Below are 17,446 nucleotides of genomic sequence, written 5' to 3'. Positions count from 1 at the left end.
CAGATCTCTAAGGTTACATATTTAGATTTGGCCTTACAAATAAAGTTTGAACTGCTAACTATTTAAGGGGTAACTATTTTAATCAAGCTTTTATTTTAGTATGAATGTAGAATAGAGTATGTTTAAGTCATGCTACCATTTGTGCTATTCGTGTTCAAAGTGATCAGCTTTCTGACAGATACCAGATTTTTAGGGCAGATGCAGATGATGGGGAGTAAGGAATTTAATTCAATATCAATATATTGGCTGATATATGTGCTTGCAACATTACTGTTACACTCCTGTTTATATTATAACACATTGGCACAATATAATCAGTAGTTTAAGTTTGCTGTTTTATGTTTCAAAATGTTACTTTTCTTAAAGTGAATAGGCTACATATTGCTACAGTGACTTTTTTTTCTCTTGTAACCCGTGTTGAATGACACTATAGGGTAGCTGAGGGCATGAGTCGGAGCATGAACTGTGTGACGAAATAATTTAATTTGAATGACTCAACCTTCCTATTCTGTTTAAAAAATGTAATTTGGCACATAGTGGACAAAACTTATGAGCATATTGGCCGGCTGATTTATCGGTCAGCAGCCTCTATTTGCAACAGCTATCGGTACAGAAAACGTGTTGGCCTACGTACATGATTGGATTTGTATTTTAGTGTGTTTTAACCATCTTGACCATCATTTTTGTGTTTTGAGAGAACTTGGCTTTTCAGAATGGCCAAACTGATTGTTACAAAATTGAAGCAATCACGTCACTTTTCAGGATGTACAGTTGTCTGACAGACTAGTAAAGGTAAGTCACCTGAAACACCTGCAAGTGTCAATAAAGAAAGGTGAAAGCCGTCATCTCAGGCTCCTCACTTCCTTGTTTGTGGCAATTTCACTGCGCATCTACTCGTGCATTTACGGTAGAGCCCTCCGCCACACGGAAGAAAAGGTTCCAGCTAGCTAGAAACAAGAGATGTAACATTTTCTAGTGCGTCGTTTGTTTTCGCTATTTTTTTAATTAAATAATTTGCGAGGAGGGAGCTATTTATTACATTCTTTCCTCACGCGTTACTTTGCATGAAAACATGGCGACGTGCATTCCCTTTCAAACCCAGTTATCCTCAATAATGGAGGTTTTGGTTAAAGCAGCAGTGGCAGAGATATCCAAACTAGTCGATGACAAATGTGCGTTTTTGCATTTAGAAATATCTCGAAAGCAAAGCGAGAATGAGATGCTGAAAAGGAAATTACTGATGATGGAGAACAAGAATGCACAGCTGCAGCGCGGCTTTGGTAAGATGCTTAATGTATGCTCCTAATTGACGACTCGAGTAAACTAATGTATTATGCATATTAATGTAAAGTGTCAGAACAAAACGCCTCAACATTTTGTGAAACAGCAGGGAAATTAGTGAAAGACAGGACAGTAGGGGTGCTTTACTTTCTCACATAAATGAATATACATTCATAACAAAACAATTGGATGCATTTCCTCCTTTGAAATTATATTTAATTTCACTTTTTTAAATGTATATATTTCCTTTCCTGCACCAGAAAACTACATGGACCGAGGAACTGATGTGGGGAACTGTCCACATCAACCAGGAGACATGAAGGTCTGTCTAATATTCATATCTCAGACACATTACTCAGTAACTTCACATCTACATGTATCTGAATTAAGGCTGTTTGCAAGCTTGCAAAGCGGGCAACTAGGTTACCACAGGGGCCCGAAAGCCCCAAGTTCATTATGGGGACAAATTGTTTTTTTAGTAATATTCCAACACAATGCACAGAGAGGGTAATAGAGGCCCAGTGGCCATTTTTTGCCCTGGGGCCACCAAGTATGAGACCAGCATCGTCATCTAATTTCACCTAACTAGAATTGACACTGTATAAAGTAATTAAAGCCGCTCTATTAGCTGCCACCTGGGCTCCTAAAAAGTATGTTTCCATGCATTGTCAAATACATCTCAAAGGGAAATGGTATATATATGTATATATATATATATATATGTGTATATATATATATATATATACATATATATATTTGTAATCAAAGTCTGCAGAAATCCTGGCAGGCGGAGAACGCAGGGGATAAATGGGTTAAATAAACACAGTTTTTTCACCAAGGGAACTGCAGTTTGGTTCCTGTGTGAAACCAAAAGTCAACATTGACTTACTTGACTGATGTAGGTAAATGAATAATTAATTCTGGAACAAATGCACCTATTTTAACCCAGAGCATGATTTTTACTAAACCTTACCAAGTAGCTGGATTCGTGTGATATCATGAGATCACACAAAAATTGCTGCATCATGAGAGCACAAGAAACCAACTACTACCAACCAACTTCTAGGGCTTAAAATACTGCGTGTTTGGTGGTTCGGGACAATTGGAATCCTGTGAGGAGCTACAGGCAACTACAATGGGACACGAAGAGGCCCGCTTTAGTTCAAAACAACAATAAAGAGGTTAGATGAGGGTAGATGCTGCAATAGCATCAGTTATATCAGAACTAGAATGTATTTCTCTATTTAAATAACAGCAAAGACGACACTTTTACACACAATAAGACTATAAACTATCTTTCTCCAGAATTTCATAACATACCTTCAAATAGCCTAGTTCGTTTCAATTTCCAACTTTAACCAAATATTAAAACTGTGACCACAGTCTGAGAGTAAAAGCTTCTCCTGAAACCTTAACGAGAATTCAGTTTTTGTTGAATGGGAACGTGATTTTTAGGAGACAAGGTTGATTAGCTGCTAAATTAACACTGGATGAAATGACTTCACTCTCACCAGTGTGGTTTCCAGCAGCAGCAGGCAGCTTAAAAAAACACTGCTCACTACCTGCCAAAAATCACACAACTGACAGATAAAATAATTGAGTAGCTGGTGATCAAAGTGGAGAATTTAGCACTGAAAGAGCCAGATATTTCCGTCAGGAGTTGGGGAGCATACTGAGTGAAAATTGGACTTTAATTGGGCAGGTAACAAGAATTATGACTCAAAATGAATGTTGTGGTGTGTCTGCTCGATTTCTAAATAAATGTTTCCTAAAATGTTCATCAGATACTTCATTAACTACAAATATTACACTGCAGTGATTTAGTTTTCGTCTTCTCTTTATTTAGTTTCCTGATATAGATGAAGCCACTGTTTCGTTCACAATTAAGGAGGAAAGTCCTGATGAGGCATTGTGGATCACTGAGTCTGCTGGACCGATAGGTAAGTGAAATAACTAAATTTTGTGAAAAAATGAAATCCAAAAACATAAACATTAACTACATGGTCACATCTGTTACTTTCAGGCTCTGCTGTACAATACTGCAATCCAGCTAACGCTGCAGAGAGCCAGCAGCTTGAAGAGGAGCGTCTGTTAAACCATTCAGACGTCGCCACAAGAAAGACTTCAGAGTTTGAGGACTTGTATAGTTCTGGTCAGCATGCAGGAGACATCAGCGGCCTTCAGTTCACTGTCAAGACGGAGAAGGAGGAGGAGCGGTCAGGGTTCGGTCAGGATGGATGCCAGCACGCTGCAGGGAAGCAGACTCAACTTGCTGCTGACTTTTCCATGGATGAGCGAGAGAATCAGCTCTGGTCGTCCATAATTGAAGGTAATGACATTGATGCAGGTTTTCCTGACTTTTCTAGCGTGGTTGAGGAGTATTCCAACACATTTCCGGACCATTCGGATGTTCATGTGGTTTCAAACTCTACCAAGTCTGCTAGCGTGCAGCAGTTGTCCTCTCAGAGGCCGTGTAACGGGATCTACAACAGTGAGTATCAGAAGGATGCTCCACAATCGACCAGTTTCCAACCCAGACCTCAAGGTACTCTGCCACAGCAGGACAGGCAGAAGGAAGTTTACTCTCAGAGAAACCCGTCACATGTCGCACATCCACGGCAGCCGGATGAACACCCTGAGAGGGAGGCTGCAGCCGGAGACAGACCGGCGGTAAGTCACTCGCACAACACTTTCACAACAGGCAGCTTCCACCATCACAAACCTCTCTCTGGCTCGGCTCGGGGCTACGCTTGCTCACACTGCGGGAAGACGTTCAGCCGTCTGCACCAGTTCAAGCTGCACCAGCAGAGCCACAAGAGAAAGCGGGCGTTCTGGTGCACGGTGTGCGGGAAGAGCTTCCAGTGCTCGTCCCACCTCAGCATACACCACCGGACGCACACGGGAGAGAAGCCGTACGGGTGCGGACAGTGCGGGAAGAGGTTCACGCAGCAGAGCAGTCTGAGGGTCCACCAGCGCACGCACAGCGGGGAGCGGCCCTACAGCTGCTCGCTGTGCGGGAAAACCTTCATCTTGATGCACCATTTGAAACGGCACAGAATCATTCACACGTACAGCTGAGGCGGAGACGGCGATGTTGCTCAGGTGAAAAGACAGAACTGACTTTCAAAACCAAACCCTAAAGCCTGTGAGACAGATTTTTTTCGGTTGGGATTTGTAACTTTGTGGCACTGCTCACAGACTTTGTATATTAACGCATATTCTACTATGCAAAATCCATCTGGATGGATTTTAAGGTGTTTGCTTCTTTTTTTAAATACTTATAATTATTAAACTGAATTGCACCCTCAAACAGAAATCACACAAGTCAGTGTTTTTAAGACGCCTCCAAAGCTAGAAATCCAAAAAAACAAGGTCTGAAATGTGGATTCATTAAATAAAATCCTGCAGATTTCCTCTTACCTGCATACTGATCTTCACAGTTTGTTTTAGCTCCTCATGTAGAAATATGCCTTATATCATCTCAGCACTGAAACTGTAATAGCACAAGACGCTAATTATGCCCATAAACTCTCCCCTTTAAAGTCACACGAGGGCTTTTGCATATTAGACCCAGTGAAGCACCTCTCAGGTTTATGTTGGTAAAAAACCTGCCTGACTGTTGAATTTTCCATAAAACATATCCTTAATATCCTTTGCCCTTTGTTATGATTTACATTAAATGATCTTTTAAATCAGCTGGATTTTTTCACTTTTTATATTTCTTTCTGAGTTTATTATACTTCTCTGTATTCATTTGTACTCAAAATTAAGGCTAAAACTCACAATTGTGATTAATTTTTAATGATTTTCACAGCTCTATTGAATTGTTGTTCATTACAATGTTATAAATGTAAGAAAAAAGTGAAAAAAATGCATCATATTCTTTTAAAGCCCAGCATGCCAGATTGCTTGTTTTTTCTGACCTGCAGCACAAAACCAAAATATGTTTAAAAAAAAAAAAAAAAAAGCAGAGAATTCTTACATTTGAATCCAGGAATCTTTTTTGCCATTTTTCTGAAAAATAATTAATAATTGACTCATTATTCGACAGCTACTCAAATTAGGGCTTCATTCAAGCATGTAGTTTTGTCACTGTGGAGGATGAAATGGCACCAGAGGGCAGTGTAACTCATCCTTTAAAGCACCACAGTGCAAAGAGGACACCATGACTTCATGCTACCTAAACAGGAACTTTACACCTCCAATTTCCTGTTTATTGCCAAAAATAAAAGTAGCCACCAGACTGTGATTTTCAGTGGTTTGACAGCCTTAACTTTAAAACAGAGGCAGCAAAGACAGTAGTAGTTGTAGTGACACATTTTACTGTTTATCCATAACATTCGTGCATATCATTCCTGATTCATTCTACTATTCTTCCTGTTGCTCATTATTCCAACCTTTCGTCTGCTTTTCCCTCCGGCATTAGACTCGTAGGGGATGCAGCATGTCTAAACATCCTGTAGGTGAGGGATCTTTGTTTTTCTGTTTAGAGTTAAAAGTGTTGCCTGTGTATGCAGGGATGCTTGTTTCATCTAGAAACACTATCTGTATATTATTAACAGGAAAGTGCTGTTGGCTTGTTTGTCTTTGCTGGTTCTGGTCGGCATTTTAAGTATACTTTCCATTGTTTATCCGGTTGAATTGTGTATTTATATACATGATATGATTAATATTAGTTTAGTTTGGTGTTGAAAGAGTTACACAGGTAGTAAAGAACAATATAACCACTGCTGTACTGCTGGAACAGTATGTCCTACAGGAGTGTTCAGTAGCAGAGATGCTTCCTTTTTTCATGCAAGATTTAAAGAGCTGCCAGCATGTTTGACAGGTGAACTGTAACCTTTGTTTGTAGAGCTTCTCTGCACACACACACCACACACACCATAATTCAAAGGTGTCAGAGGAAGAAAATTCTAATGCAGGAGGTTTTTGCAAAATAATGCGGTAACAAATAACCTATTTAAATTGTTGTCTCCCCCCAATTTCAAAAATATAGGACATAAATTTAGTATGATATAGTAGTAGTAGTAGTAAAAATTCTAAAATGTTTTCTGCTTTAACAAATAATTTAAACGATTTTAGCATGAGGTCATCAGAAGGTGTAAAGATAGGTTGTTGGGGCCTTTACAGCTTCTGATGAGCGTGCACTTAAACTTACGTGTGTGCGTGTGTGTGCTCGCACGCATTGATATATTGATAGCACGTCATTGTGTGCTAACAGAGTGTGCAGGCAGTGCACTGCAGTGCATTAGTACATTTCGTGTGGACACCTGACCTGCTCATTCGCTGCAGGGAAAGAGACAGCTCCTACGATTCTCATGACCTTGTATGGCCATAAATACTGGTGCCTGAGCGTCATGGAAATGTTTCTTTTTCTTTTAGGAGGAGGAGGAGGAGGAGGAAGGGGACAAGTGGTAGTGGATATATTTTCGGTCACAAAGTGGTTACAGTCACAGTGTAGACTGGAGGATCCGTGTGAGTGGACAGAGAAAGAAGGAGGAGGGCGAATGTGGCTGATAAGGTGAAGGACAAACAGACAGTAAAAATGTCAACCATCATGAAGGTGTTCTCTCTCACAGAGGACAGCTGCAGACGCCAGCTGGATTTATTTGTTGATGTTCTTTCTCTGGGAAGCTTACATTGAAGGCAGACACTGTGAGGAGACTTAGGGATAGTTAGCATTTCTGGCCCATTACTATAAAACAGGCAACAATGAATACAGTGAATACAATATACAGTGTTATTTTATACCTCAGAGTCCGTCCAACTTTGTGGCAGTTTTTGGAGTGCAATGTTCAATTTTTTTGTGTATCTGAATACTTCAGGCTGTGCAGGGAACCTCCAGCAGCTATTTGGGAGCTTTAGAGAAGACTTTTTTCAGTGATTTGCATTAAAAAAAAAAAAAAAATTGTTTCTGTGCATAAGAATTTAAGAGCAGTTTTATAGTTTTGCAGTGATTTTCATCATGCATGCAGAAAGTAATCCATCAGTCTTACAGTCATATGAATAGATTAGAATCTGCTGCAACATGAGGACACATTTAAAGGCCAACCAGAACCAGTTCAGGTGTGTTCTTTACATAGCTGGATGAACCTGTCTGTGCATTGTCTTCTTGCCTTTAATTACCCATCACATGCAGTTTGCATTGCAGTCATACCAGTTTCCTGGTTATATATTTTACCTTGGGCCTACCCCCATGCCAGATTTGCAGAATGTCAATTAGTTTGTTGTAGTTTCAACAGACACAAGTTTATTTTACATTTATACACCATATAAGCACACTGGCCCTCATTTATCAAACAAAGTAGAAACATAGAAAAGTTTTCAGCTTTTTGGTTGCAGGAGGTAAGCAGTGTTTTAAAGTAAGTTTCAATTCCAAAAGAAGAGAAATTTCTCATCCAACAGGTGCAACAGAACCAACTGGTTTTGCTTGGCAGGCTAAATAAGTTTCATCAAAGGAAATCAGTGCTGTGGTCAGCAGTGTAGCAGTAGGCGATTTAATTCCTGGAGTTGGAATATTTCATTTATACATCCAGGATATATATAGCCTATAGCCTATATAATATGCAAATATTATTATTTAAAGGAGAGATATTCATATTAAAACATTAACATAAAAACTTATATTCATTTCTTTACAGTAAGTAAGAATTCTGTCCCAGACAGCAGTGTATGTGGCAGCGCTTATTGGAAATGTTTCTATTTGGGCAGAACTGGTGGTGGAGAAGTATTCAGATCCCTTACTTAAGTAAACGTACTAATACCACACTGTGAAATTATTCCATTACAAGTAAGTAATGTCCTGCATTCAAAACTTACTGAAGTAAAAGTACAAAAGTATCAGCAACAAAATGTACTTAAACTATTAAAAGTAAAAGTAGATCATGTCAGATCATGTTTTATTTTAAATCCTGACCTTAGAAGTAACTAAAGCTGTCAGCTAGTAAGTGAGAGTAAAAAGTACAATTTTTGTACAAGTTACGGATGTAGAAATACTACATTAAAGTAAAAGTACCTCAAAATTGTACTGAAGTACAGTAGTTGAGTAAATGTACTTAGTTACATTCAACCACTGCATAAGACAACATCTATAAGTTAGTAGCCTGTTTAAAGAATGTCATGGTTGCACGGTGTATTTATTTTTAATGGTAAATGGGGTAGCCTAAACATGCTTTGTTTTGTCACCATTAAAAAAAACTCAGACGTGTGAACCTCGTGCCGTCTCAAATTTGAGTACACGAGCTGAGACGAGATGTGAGATCTGATCGCATTACGTCCAAAATGATACATGCCGAGCCTTGCGTAGAAATGACCATACGGCCACTCTCTGTCATATGTTCGTTTGATAAATGAGGGCCAATATCAGGTTAAAATATAAGCGGTGTCCTTCTCTCAGTTTCATAAACCTAAAAAATGTAAAACGTAAATACAAACCGAATGCACAAGTGTTGTAGTGTCACTCCGTCTCATTCTTCAACTTTAACTGTTCACTTTTTGCATTCAACTAACAGTATTTGCAACACAAACGATGAGACAGAACAGCTTTCCTCCACTTTAAAATAATTGAAAACTTGAGAATAAAATTCCATTATGTCCAACGCACAGTCAAAAAAATGTCTAACTTCCATCAATATCTGAATCCAAACAGACTCAGGGTACATCCAAACACATCTGAACCAAGCAGTGATGTCATAACATAGAAGTAAAAGCATAGAAGTGTTTTTATCATTTATTTATACATTACTAAATGATGCGTTTTAGTCCATTTTAATTAAATTATTGTTCGCAGTTTTAATCTTTTTTTAAATTAAATTATTATCATTAATCAATTAGTTACAAGTGTGTATTTACAAAAAAAGTGAATCCGTTCGAGCATCTCATATATTGTTTTTGTACAGTTCACAACTGAATATATGTAAAAATTGGTCACAATCTGTTGGTCACTTTTAAGACAATATCTGAAGATTTTTGGAATTGGGTTGCAGATTTGCTCTAGTGTTGCATATCACCAAACAAACGTGCATTTAACCTAAAAAAATACAAAAAAACATAAAAATAGGTTTTTGGGGCTTTAGTTGCCTGCTTTTCCCAGTTTGTACCCGCTGGTTCTATGTTGGTTTAACAGCATAGTGGGAAATGTATGAAACCACTAACTACGTAAATGCAAGGTCAGGGGAACGTTTTTACATGAATACTGAAAAAACACAACGAGGTTGGATTTTCCTTTTAAGACTTTCATCAGTAGGAGAAATAACTCACACATCCCACTAATAACCAAACTAGATATGTACACAGAAAGATCATTTTTTAACAAAGCACACATAAAACCAAGTTTTTCCTTCAAGTTGAGTCATTTTATTGTAAAAGTAGATCCACAGTTTGTACAGTGTAAGTAGTAAAGTACCTCTAAAAGCACAGACATCCCGGTGTGCTAACACAGTGATAAGACATGGAAGGAGATTTTTAATCTACAGACTTTGGTAACTGTCCCATGCAGGTTATTATAATCCCTTTCATAACTGTTCATCAAACTCTCGATATATTATCAAAGCAAATAAACAAACACAATTTAAATACAATTAGTATAAATATTTTTTAGAACATTTTACACCTCTTTTACACTATATGAAATTATTATTTCCACCTTTCAGCCATGATCTTATGAAGACATGCGTGATGAGTTGGCCCTCTACATTAAATAACGTAAATATCATATTAGTTGTTAACTGATATCATGGAATGTAAAAAGCACTGAAACAATAAATAGGTATATTTTTAAGTTAAGTTATTTTAGAAATTACAATATGATGCTGTTTCACTGAAACACTAGCTGAATACAGTATAATATATCACAGCAGGGATCTTTCAGATAATTTTTTCATTCATCTGTACACCTCATAAATGTAAACGTTGCTGGTAGAGGAGTGTATATAAAAAAAAAAGTGGACCAGTTTCCAGGATTTTAAGACGAGACTTAAAGTAACAGTCAGTGGAAACAAAGCAAACAAACTAGTTTACCCAGTAGGAAACCCAGCCTGGGGGTTTATAACTCTACAGATTTTTTTAGCGTTCGAAAAAGCATTAAAAAAAACAAAACCTTGCTGTGACGCAGAGATAAAGCAGGACCAGGTGCAGCGTCATCAGTCACGTGTTCAGAAGGAGTTGTTGTTGTTGTGCTCCAGCCGAGCCACCATGGTGGACACCAGCTTCTCCAGCTGCTCGGCCCTCAGCCGGCCCGTCTCCAGGACCTCTTCGTGGTTGGCCTTCTCCTGGCTGTCGTAGTCCATCACAGCCCGGTTGCTGATCAGCGACAGGGCGAAGCAACGCATCCCGGCGTGGCGGGCGACGATGACCTCATGGACGGTGCTCATCCCTGCATAAAAGACAAACAGGAGGTGAGAAGTTCTGCTGCAAAGATCTCTGCAGGTTGTTAAATGTTAGGCAGTGTTGCTGCCAGTTATCCTGCACACTTATGTTGATTTACATCAAAATTTGGATTTATAAATAGAAATTTGTCAACCATCAGTATGGATGTATAATTGGATTTGCCATTTTGTTCATGACTAGGTAGCTTTCCATTTATTATTTAATCATGAGCTTGATTTCTTTATTGTAGGGCTGGGCGATATGGAGAAAAACAAATATCACAATATTTTTGCGCAAATACCTCTATATTGATATTGCGGCGATATTGTAGGGGTTTCTATTGGTGCTTTCACAACAATACCGACAAGATTTTTGATGAATAACCATCAGTAATATGGATATAATGACTTAGTGAATCAGGTAAATAATAGGAAAGCTAGTCTAATAACAGTCTAATAAGAAAATAAAATTACATCACTTTACGGTAATAGTACATCTTTAAAACCAGGAAAATATCCAAAATATAAAATATAAAGATATCCAAACTCAGATCAGGATACTGACATATACTAATATTGATTTATTGCCCAGCTATACTTATGGACATATTGAGTTTACAGAATTTATGTATAAAGAATTAGTACAAATTCGACAGAAACAGGCAAGCTATTCATTATCTATTATTCTAATCCTGTATTATAAATACACAGCTTTTTATTATAATCAGACTGTAATTTGGTAGCATAAATTACATTCTGTGATATTTTCATGGTAACATTGTTATTCTTTGAACCAGTCATTAGCTGACATCTTGGGATTGCTCTAAATACTGGAAATGTCCAAAGACTTGCACATATTTATATTGTATGTTGGGCAACATCCTGCCTGAGCAGTGAGGTTGCATCATAAATACTTTGAAGTTGCTTAAAAGAGAGGTTTTAGTTGAGTCATCCTGTGATGCACTTCTTTTCATGTGTTAGTCACTTGGTTTGATTGAAAGCTTTTGTGGACGGTATGTGTGTATTAGTGTGCATGTGCTGTTGGTCTTCTGTCTTTGTTTAGACCTGAATATCACCTGGAGATTTAGGACATTTTAAAGTCACTGCTTTAGGGATAGGGTATAGTTAGGGTAAAGGTTAGGGTTGTGATAATTGAATTCCAATGAAGGTCCTTACAAGTATAGACGTTCATGTGTGTTAGAGTCTGTGTGTTACATTGTGGGGACTCTCTATCTTTGTGGGGACAAAATGCATGCCCTTATAAAGCAAATCATTACATTTCAAGGCTTGGTTCAAAGTGAGTTTACAGTTAGGTTTAGGACAAGGCAAGTAGTAATTATGGTCATGGAAAAGGACTCCAAAGAATGAATGTAAGTCAATTTAATGTGCCTAAATATGTGTGTGAGTCTTGACACTCACCGACAGCATCTGCTCCCAGCCTGTGCAGCATGCGACACTCAGCGATAGTTTCAAAGGAAGGACCTCCCAGGACGCAGTACACTCCCTCCCGTAGGAAGTCGTTGTAGCCCAGCTCTGATGCCACATCATGGGCCAGCTGCCGCAGCTCACGGTCGTAGGCGTCAGACATGCAGGGGAAGCGGACTCCAAACCTGGAAAAGGAGGAGGACGCTGTTGACTCAACTGTAGGAATCCACACAACTGTGCCATTCACTACTGATTCCCTCTAAATGAGTCAGTTAACGTTAAAGCAATACACCAAGTTTCTGAGATTGGTTAATACCCTCATGAAAACAAAAAACGGTCTGTCTGTGTGAACACATGGATGATTTGTAATGTCAACACACAGGTCAGCAGGTCACCACTATAGGTCGACCGCTTCCTGCATTGATGTATTGAGTTTTGCTCTGAAGCTATAAGTCACTTTAAAGAGTTTCCTGTCACGTTAGAGCCTCCAGCCCGCGTGAACAAAAGGTGCTTTTGTCGACTCTGACATCAGCTTATTGTCAGTAAAGGGCTGAAGTGGGGTCGTTTTCTGTGGGAAGCTAGAAAAATGCAAATGTAGACTCAAATATGGTGGGGGAGGGGAAACTGGGTACAGCTGAGTCATTTGAACACCAAATAAGTTGCGACTGCTTGTTTAAAAGTGCTAGAAAAATAAATCTTTATCGAGCAGAAATTCAAATGAAAATGACTTTTTGGCCTCTTTGATCTGAAAATGTAAATTTCAAAAATCCATCAAGCCAAATATTAAGAAAACAGGCTCCAATGATGTTATATTTGTAGAAATAAGTTGTTATATGATGGCTGAGCTTCTCCACTGTGATAAAATATGCAGGAAAAAAAAGTTTTTTAATGGTTAAAACATGTCAAAATTGAGTCTGCAATGCTATGTTATAAGCAACTTCAAAGCAGAAACAATGTTGTGCCCTTATGGAAACATAGAGCCATCAGTCCGTCTCCTCTCCTGCACCCACCTGTCATCATTTGGTCCAGACAGCGGGCTGATCCCAGCGAAGCCCGGCATGTTGATGTGGTCCTTGAGGATCATGACGTCTCCCACTTTGTAGTCCTGGTTGAGGCCTCCGGCTGCGTTGGTCAGGATGATCGTCTCCACGCCCATCAGCTTGAAGACGCGCATGGGCAATGTGATCTGGAGAACATGAAGTGAAAAATGATGAGAAACTCTTGCATGCACAATTATAACATTTATTTATATATATGAAAAGGACTGCTAGTATCAAGCATCCAACTGATGCTGGGATTTGTGAGACTGAGGTTAGAGGGGAAAAATCCAGCAAATTTCCAATATAGTGGCCAATATGGTGATTTTTTTTGCTTTTAATTTTAAACAAATAGCATTATTAAAAGAATATTTAACATTATTATACATTATATAAACATCGGTATTGTATGTGCAATATCATTCAATAGCTGACCTTTTAAATAAAGAATAAATAAAAGTAAACATTTCAGCATAATTTTTGAGGGTGGGCCTGAGTTTTACAATACAGCCACATCCTTAACTTCCTATTAAGATATACACAATTTCTTATAAATAGCTCACACAATTTCCAAATAACCCCAGGCATCATGAAAAAAGTTGCAAAAATATAAGAAACATTTTCATCCCTGCTGCACGAACAAAGATAAGGGGACAGAAATGTGAAATGTGTCTTCCTCAAAATATTTTCTTTAAATGGTTGACAGCATGCAGAGCGGATTACATAACAACACTGATGTGACAACACTTCAGGCACTAAGATAGTTCCGTGTTTACTGTGTTGGATAATCTATCTGAGGTTGTTATCCTGAACAAGAAAGAACAGGTGGCTTCTCATGCAACACATATCCTGATATCCCAGACTCAGAGACTGTGTCCAGACACCAGCTGAATAAATAACAGCCTACAGCAGAGGATCAACCAAACTTATGTTTCAGAGCTGGAGTCGGCTACTTCTACATTTTGGTATTGACTACACTGTAAAAAAAAAAACCGTACGGTTAAATAACAGTAAAAAAATATGTTATTATACAGATAATTTCTTTTGATATATGGATAATAAAGTAATATCTGTATTAAAAAAGCATTAGTAGAATCATTTATGTTTTTTTAAAACTTAAATATGACAGTATGGGTTTGACAACTTCCTTTTTAGGATGTGGTTTTTCATTTGTTTATTTTAATTTACATTCAATTTAAAGTATTACTGTAAAAAAACCACAAATTTGCCTCAATTTCAGCAATATGATGTGTATTTTATTGTTTTATTTTTCTATGAATTCACTGTTATTTCACATTCAAGACCATTATGCAAATGAATAATAATGTAAAAAAGAAAATTCTTTAATGTTCCATTTCAACTTTTTGGCTAATATTTGTCATAAAAGTAATTTACTTTTTTTAAATGTAATTTGCAGTTCATGTAAAAACAAACAAACAAGAAAAAGCCTCAAGATTTTTTTTTTTTTTACAATGTAGTTAACAACCTATAACAGCTGGTGCTTTTTAAAAATCTTTGCTCACCTTCTGGATGGGGTAGCCCTCGTACAGGTGGAATCTGCCCTGCATGCAAACACACGGCTTCCCTTTTAGTGTTCCAAACACCAGCTGGCCAGCATGACCATGCACTGCAACACACACATACACACACACACTTTGTTAGCCACCCAGTGCGTTCACATAGAGCTCACAAGCATGCACACACACTCATACGTTAATAACAGTTGCAGGCTGTGCATACCTGTGCTCCGGGGGAAGTTGGGAATGTCGCTGTATTTGAAGACCTGAGGGTCCTTGAGCATCTCAGCCAGCCCCCCCAGACCTGAACCGCACACGATTCCCACAGTCGGCCGCACCTGCGTGCTGGACAGCAGCCAGTCGGCTGTGGTCCGACACTCCTCGTAGCTTTCACTGAGAGAACAGGACAAAGAAAGGTCAGTCACTTTAGCTCTTGTATCAGCAAAGTTTACCTTATATTATGTTCAAACACACCACGACCAAAAGAGTTGGATCTAGTTGAGATATTAATGCCTTTTTCTTACTTTTTACTATTTAAAATGCAATAATATTATAATTACTGTTATTATTTAACACCAAAGATTTGTCAACATATACCGAACTATATTATAATGGAACAATATTCATTATAAGAGACATGAAGCTCTTTTATAGACAGTGCAACACAATATAAACACAGTGATGTCCTCATTTCCCCTTTCCATGTGCACAGTCATGTTGCGTTACTATTACAAGGAAATCAACTGCAATATCATTTTTTTGGGGTGGGGGCATCCTGTACAGTCACGGAATTGAAATAAAGGTCTTTCCTGGCTCTGAGTAATATCAAACTAAGCACATGCATGCACGCACGCACGCACGCACACACACACACACACACACACACACACAAAGTAAGTATGGCCTGTTGTGTTTCTGGTGTTTAAAGGTTTGAGTGGCTTTTTTGTGCAAACAATGTGTCATGTTCAGGTCATTAAGTGGGATCTTAACACACCTTGAGAAATACAATCTACAGTATTTCTCAGGCACATAGTTAGATATTTATGTATTCACTACCTCTCTTTGCCTTTGACTCTTCCAATCCAACCTGGACCAGTTAACTTTATTCATCCTCAGAAGTGAAACTGTTTTGTTTGCTGCTGCATTTGCTCTCTACTTCAGGTAAGACACTGACTGTGGATAAGTACATCATACAACCCCGCTTTAATAAATCCAAATGATCCCTTTAACCCTCTGAACCCCAACAAGTCGTTTGAGGGTGTTTTTTTTCTTCCTATTTTTACGTTTTACTCACTGTGGCCTTGTATTTCACTGCAATATATAAAGTCATACAGCTCTATGGGATCAACACAATCATGGCTAGAAGTTGGGACAACTCAAACAAATCTTTTGTGCAGAATAACACAGTTATAATGACATACATTCATTTTTCTTTTCTTTTGATATTTTAAAACAATTGAATAAAATGCAATTATATATACTACAATTTTCCTAGTGCCCACAAGTGTCATGAATATTGAAAAAACCACTGCAGTAAGCTCATTTTTTGTTTCTGTATATATTTAATGCTGTTTTATAACAAAGATATCATATAAAAATAAAAGATCCTATATAAAACATAATTGTATCACTATCATCATTTACTTAAACCACCCAGTTTGTGTTTTCTGAGGTTTGTCTCATGAATATTTTGCCCCCTAAAATGAGAGTTTTGTGGCTCATTGTGTGCCACTGTGGTTATTACTCAGCAGCAGGACGGAAGCCACCTCTGTGGGGTCAGTGGGTTTCTAGAAATGACGTCACGGCGGCGCGCACGAGCCAAGTGGGGTTTTTCCGTCCACACCGGTGAGCAAATTGTTCCGCGCTTTTATTACGTTATTAACGGATTACAGAGGAGCACGTTTTCCCCATCAAATAACCCCCAGCAGCCATCTGTTCCTCGTGGTCCATGAGAAATAAAAATAAAAGCAGCAGCATCCTCATGACGTGACACCTTGACATGTCATCCGCGCGCTTCTCAGCTCAGTTTAATTATAGGCTATACTTTCTTATTTATAGGAGGATTTAGGGGAAATATATCCATATTCGTGTGTATTTAATCAAAGTATAACAGCATCCATATGTAAGTTCAAGTTTAAAATGAGTGATGGAAACCTGTTGATGAATTTAAGATCGAAAAATAACCGTACACGAGAGTATAATTTATTCTAATCTACATACATAACAGAGGATATCTTTGAAATATTGTATGAATTATGAATGTACTCACCCAGACACGATCTCGGATACGCTGAACATGATGAAATGTGATGCGGATCACAATGTGGCAGGTTGTTCCGTGTTAAAATGAGTCTCTCAGGTTTGTCCGGGTTTCCTGATGGAGAGGTCGGTTTTAGGTTTACACCCCCACCCATTCACTGCCACATCCCCTCACGTCACAGCCCGGCAGAGGCTCTGATTGGTCGGAGCGCAGGCGTTGTTCGCTGCGCTTCTGATGCGCTCAGAGTCACATTCACTCCAACCGATGATGCGTTCAGGAGCTTCCCCTCAAAAAACCAAGCCAAGACTCAGGAAAGTGTCTAGACGGAAACTATGACAACATAAACACGAGGTTGTTTTCTTTTCAAGACAAGGCTGCTTTATTTATACAGCACACCTCAAACACAGAGGCAATTTAAAGTACTTAAGGCAAAGAAGAGCATTAGAATGACATAAAAACAAACAAACAATAAAAACAGAATAAATTAAGATGAAATAAAATTACATTTGAGATAATTAGATCAGGGGTCAACAGCTTTTACTTTTATTTTTGGCCAAAAGA

General features: G+C 38.4%; 2 protein-coding genes across 2 annotated transcripts; one reads left to right on the top strand and one right to left on the bottom strand.

The window, feature by feature from the left end:
- Window positions 1-847: 847 nt before the first annotated feature.
- Window positions 848-5,149, top strand: LOC131980496 (zinc finger and SCAN domain-containing protein 5A-like). The gene is made up of 4 exons (XM_059344743.1): window positions 848-1,280; window positions 1,542-1,603; window positions 3,128-3,221; window positions 3,305-5,149. Exons 1-4 carry the CDS (start codon window positions 1,073-1,075, stop codon window positions 4,357-4,359), a joined length of 1,419 nt encoding a protein of 472 aa, XP_059200726.1. The 5' UTR covers window positions 848-1,072; the 3' UTR covers window positions 4,360-5,149.
- A 4,464-nt stretch (window positions 5,150-9,613) lies between these two features.
- pnp5b (purine nucleoside phosphorylase 5b) lies at window positions 9,614-17,034 on the bottom strand. The gene is made up of 6 exons (XM_059343715.1): window positions 16,895-17,034; window positions 14,849-15,018; window positions 14,632-14,735; window positions 13,082-13,257; window positions 12,066-12,256; window positions 9,614-10,654 (listed from the first exon to the last, which is right to left on the bottom strand). Exons 1-6 carry the CDS (start codon window positions 16,921-16,923, stop codon window positions 10,434-10,436), a joined length of 891 nt encoding a protein of 296 aa, XP_059199698.1. The 5' UTR covers window positions 16,924-17,034; the 3' UTR covers window positions 9,614-10,433.
- Between the last annotated feature and the right edge of the window lie 412 nt (window positions 17,035-17,446).

Source organism: Centropristis striata, chromosome 11, assembly GCF_030273125.1.
Source record: "Centropristis striata isolate RG_2023a ecotype Rhode Island chromosome 11, C.striata_1.0, whole genome shotgun sequence".
Lineage (NCBI taxonomy): Eukaryota > Metazoa > Chordata > Actinopteri > Perciformes > Serranidae > Centropristis > Centropristis striata.
This window is presented reverse-complemented; position numbering and strand designations above follow the sequence as displayed.

Bases quoted from the DNA above. Each gene is read 5' to 3' on its own strand.
- LOC131980496 (XM_059344743.1), top strand. From the start codon at position 1,073: ATGGCGACGTGCATTCCCTTTCAAACCCAGTTATCCTCAATAATGGAG. The intron at 1,604-3,127 runs GTCTGTCTAATA...CTCTTTATTTAG, and splicing joins ATCAACCAGGAGACATGAAG to TTTCCTGATATAGATGAAGC. The intron at 3,222-3,304 runs GTAAGTGAAATA...TGTTACTTTCAG, and splicing joins TGAGTCTGCTGGACCGATAG to GCTCTGCTGTACAATACTGC.
- pnp5b (XM_059343715.1), bottom strand. From the start codon at position 16,923: ATGTTCAGCGTATCCGAGATCGTGTCTGG. The intron at 14,736-14,848 runs GTATGCACAGCC...TGTGTGTTGCAG, and splicing joins CAACTTCCCCCGGAGCACAG to TGCATGGTCATGCTGGCCAG. The intron at 13,258-14,631 runs GTGAGCAAAGAT...CATGTTCTCCAG, and splicing joins AGGGCTACCCCATCCAGAAG to ATCACATTGCCCATGCGCGT.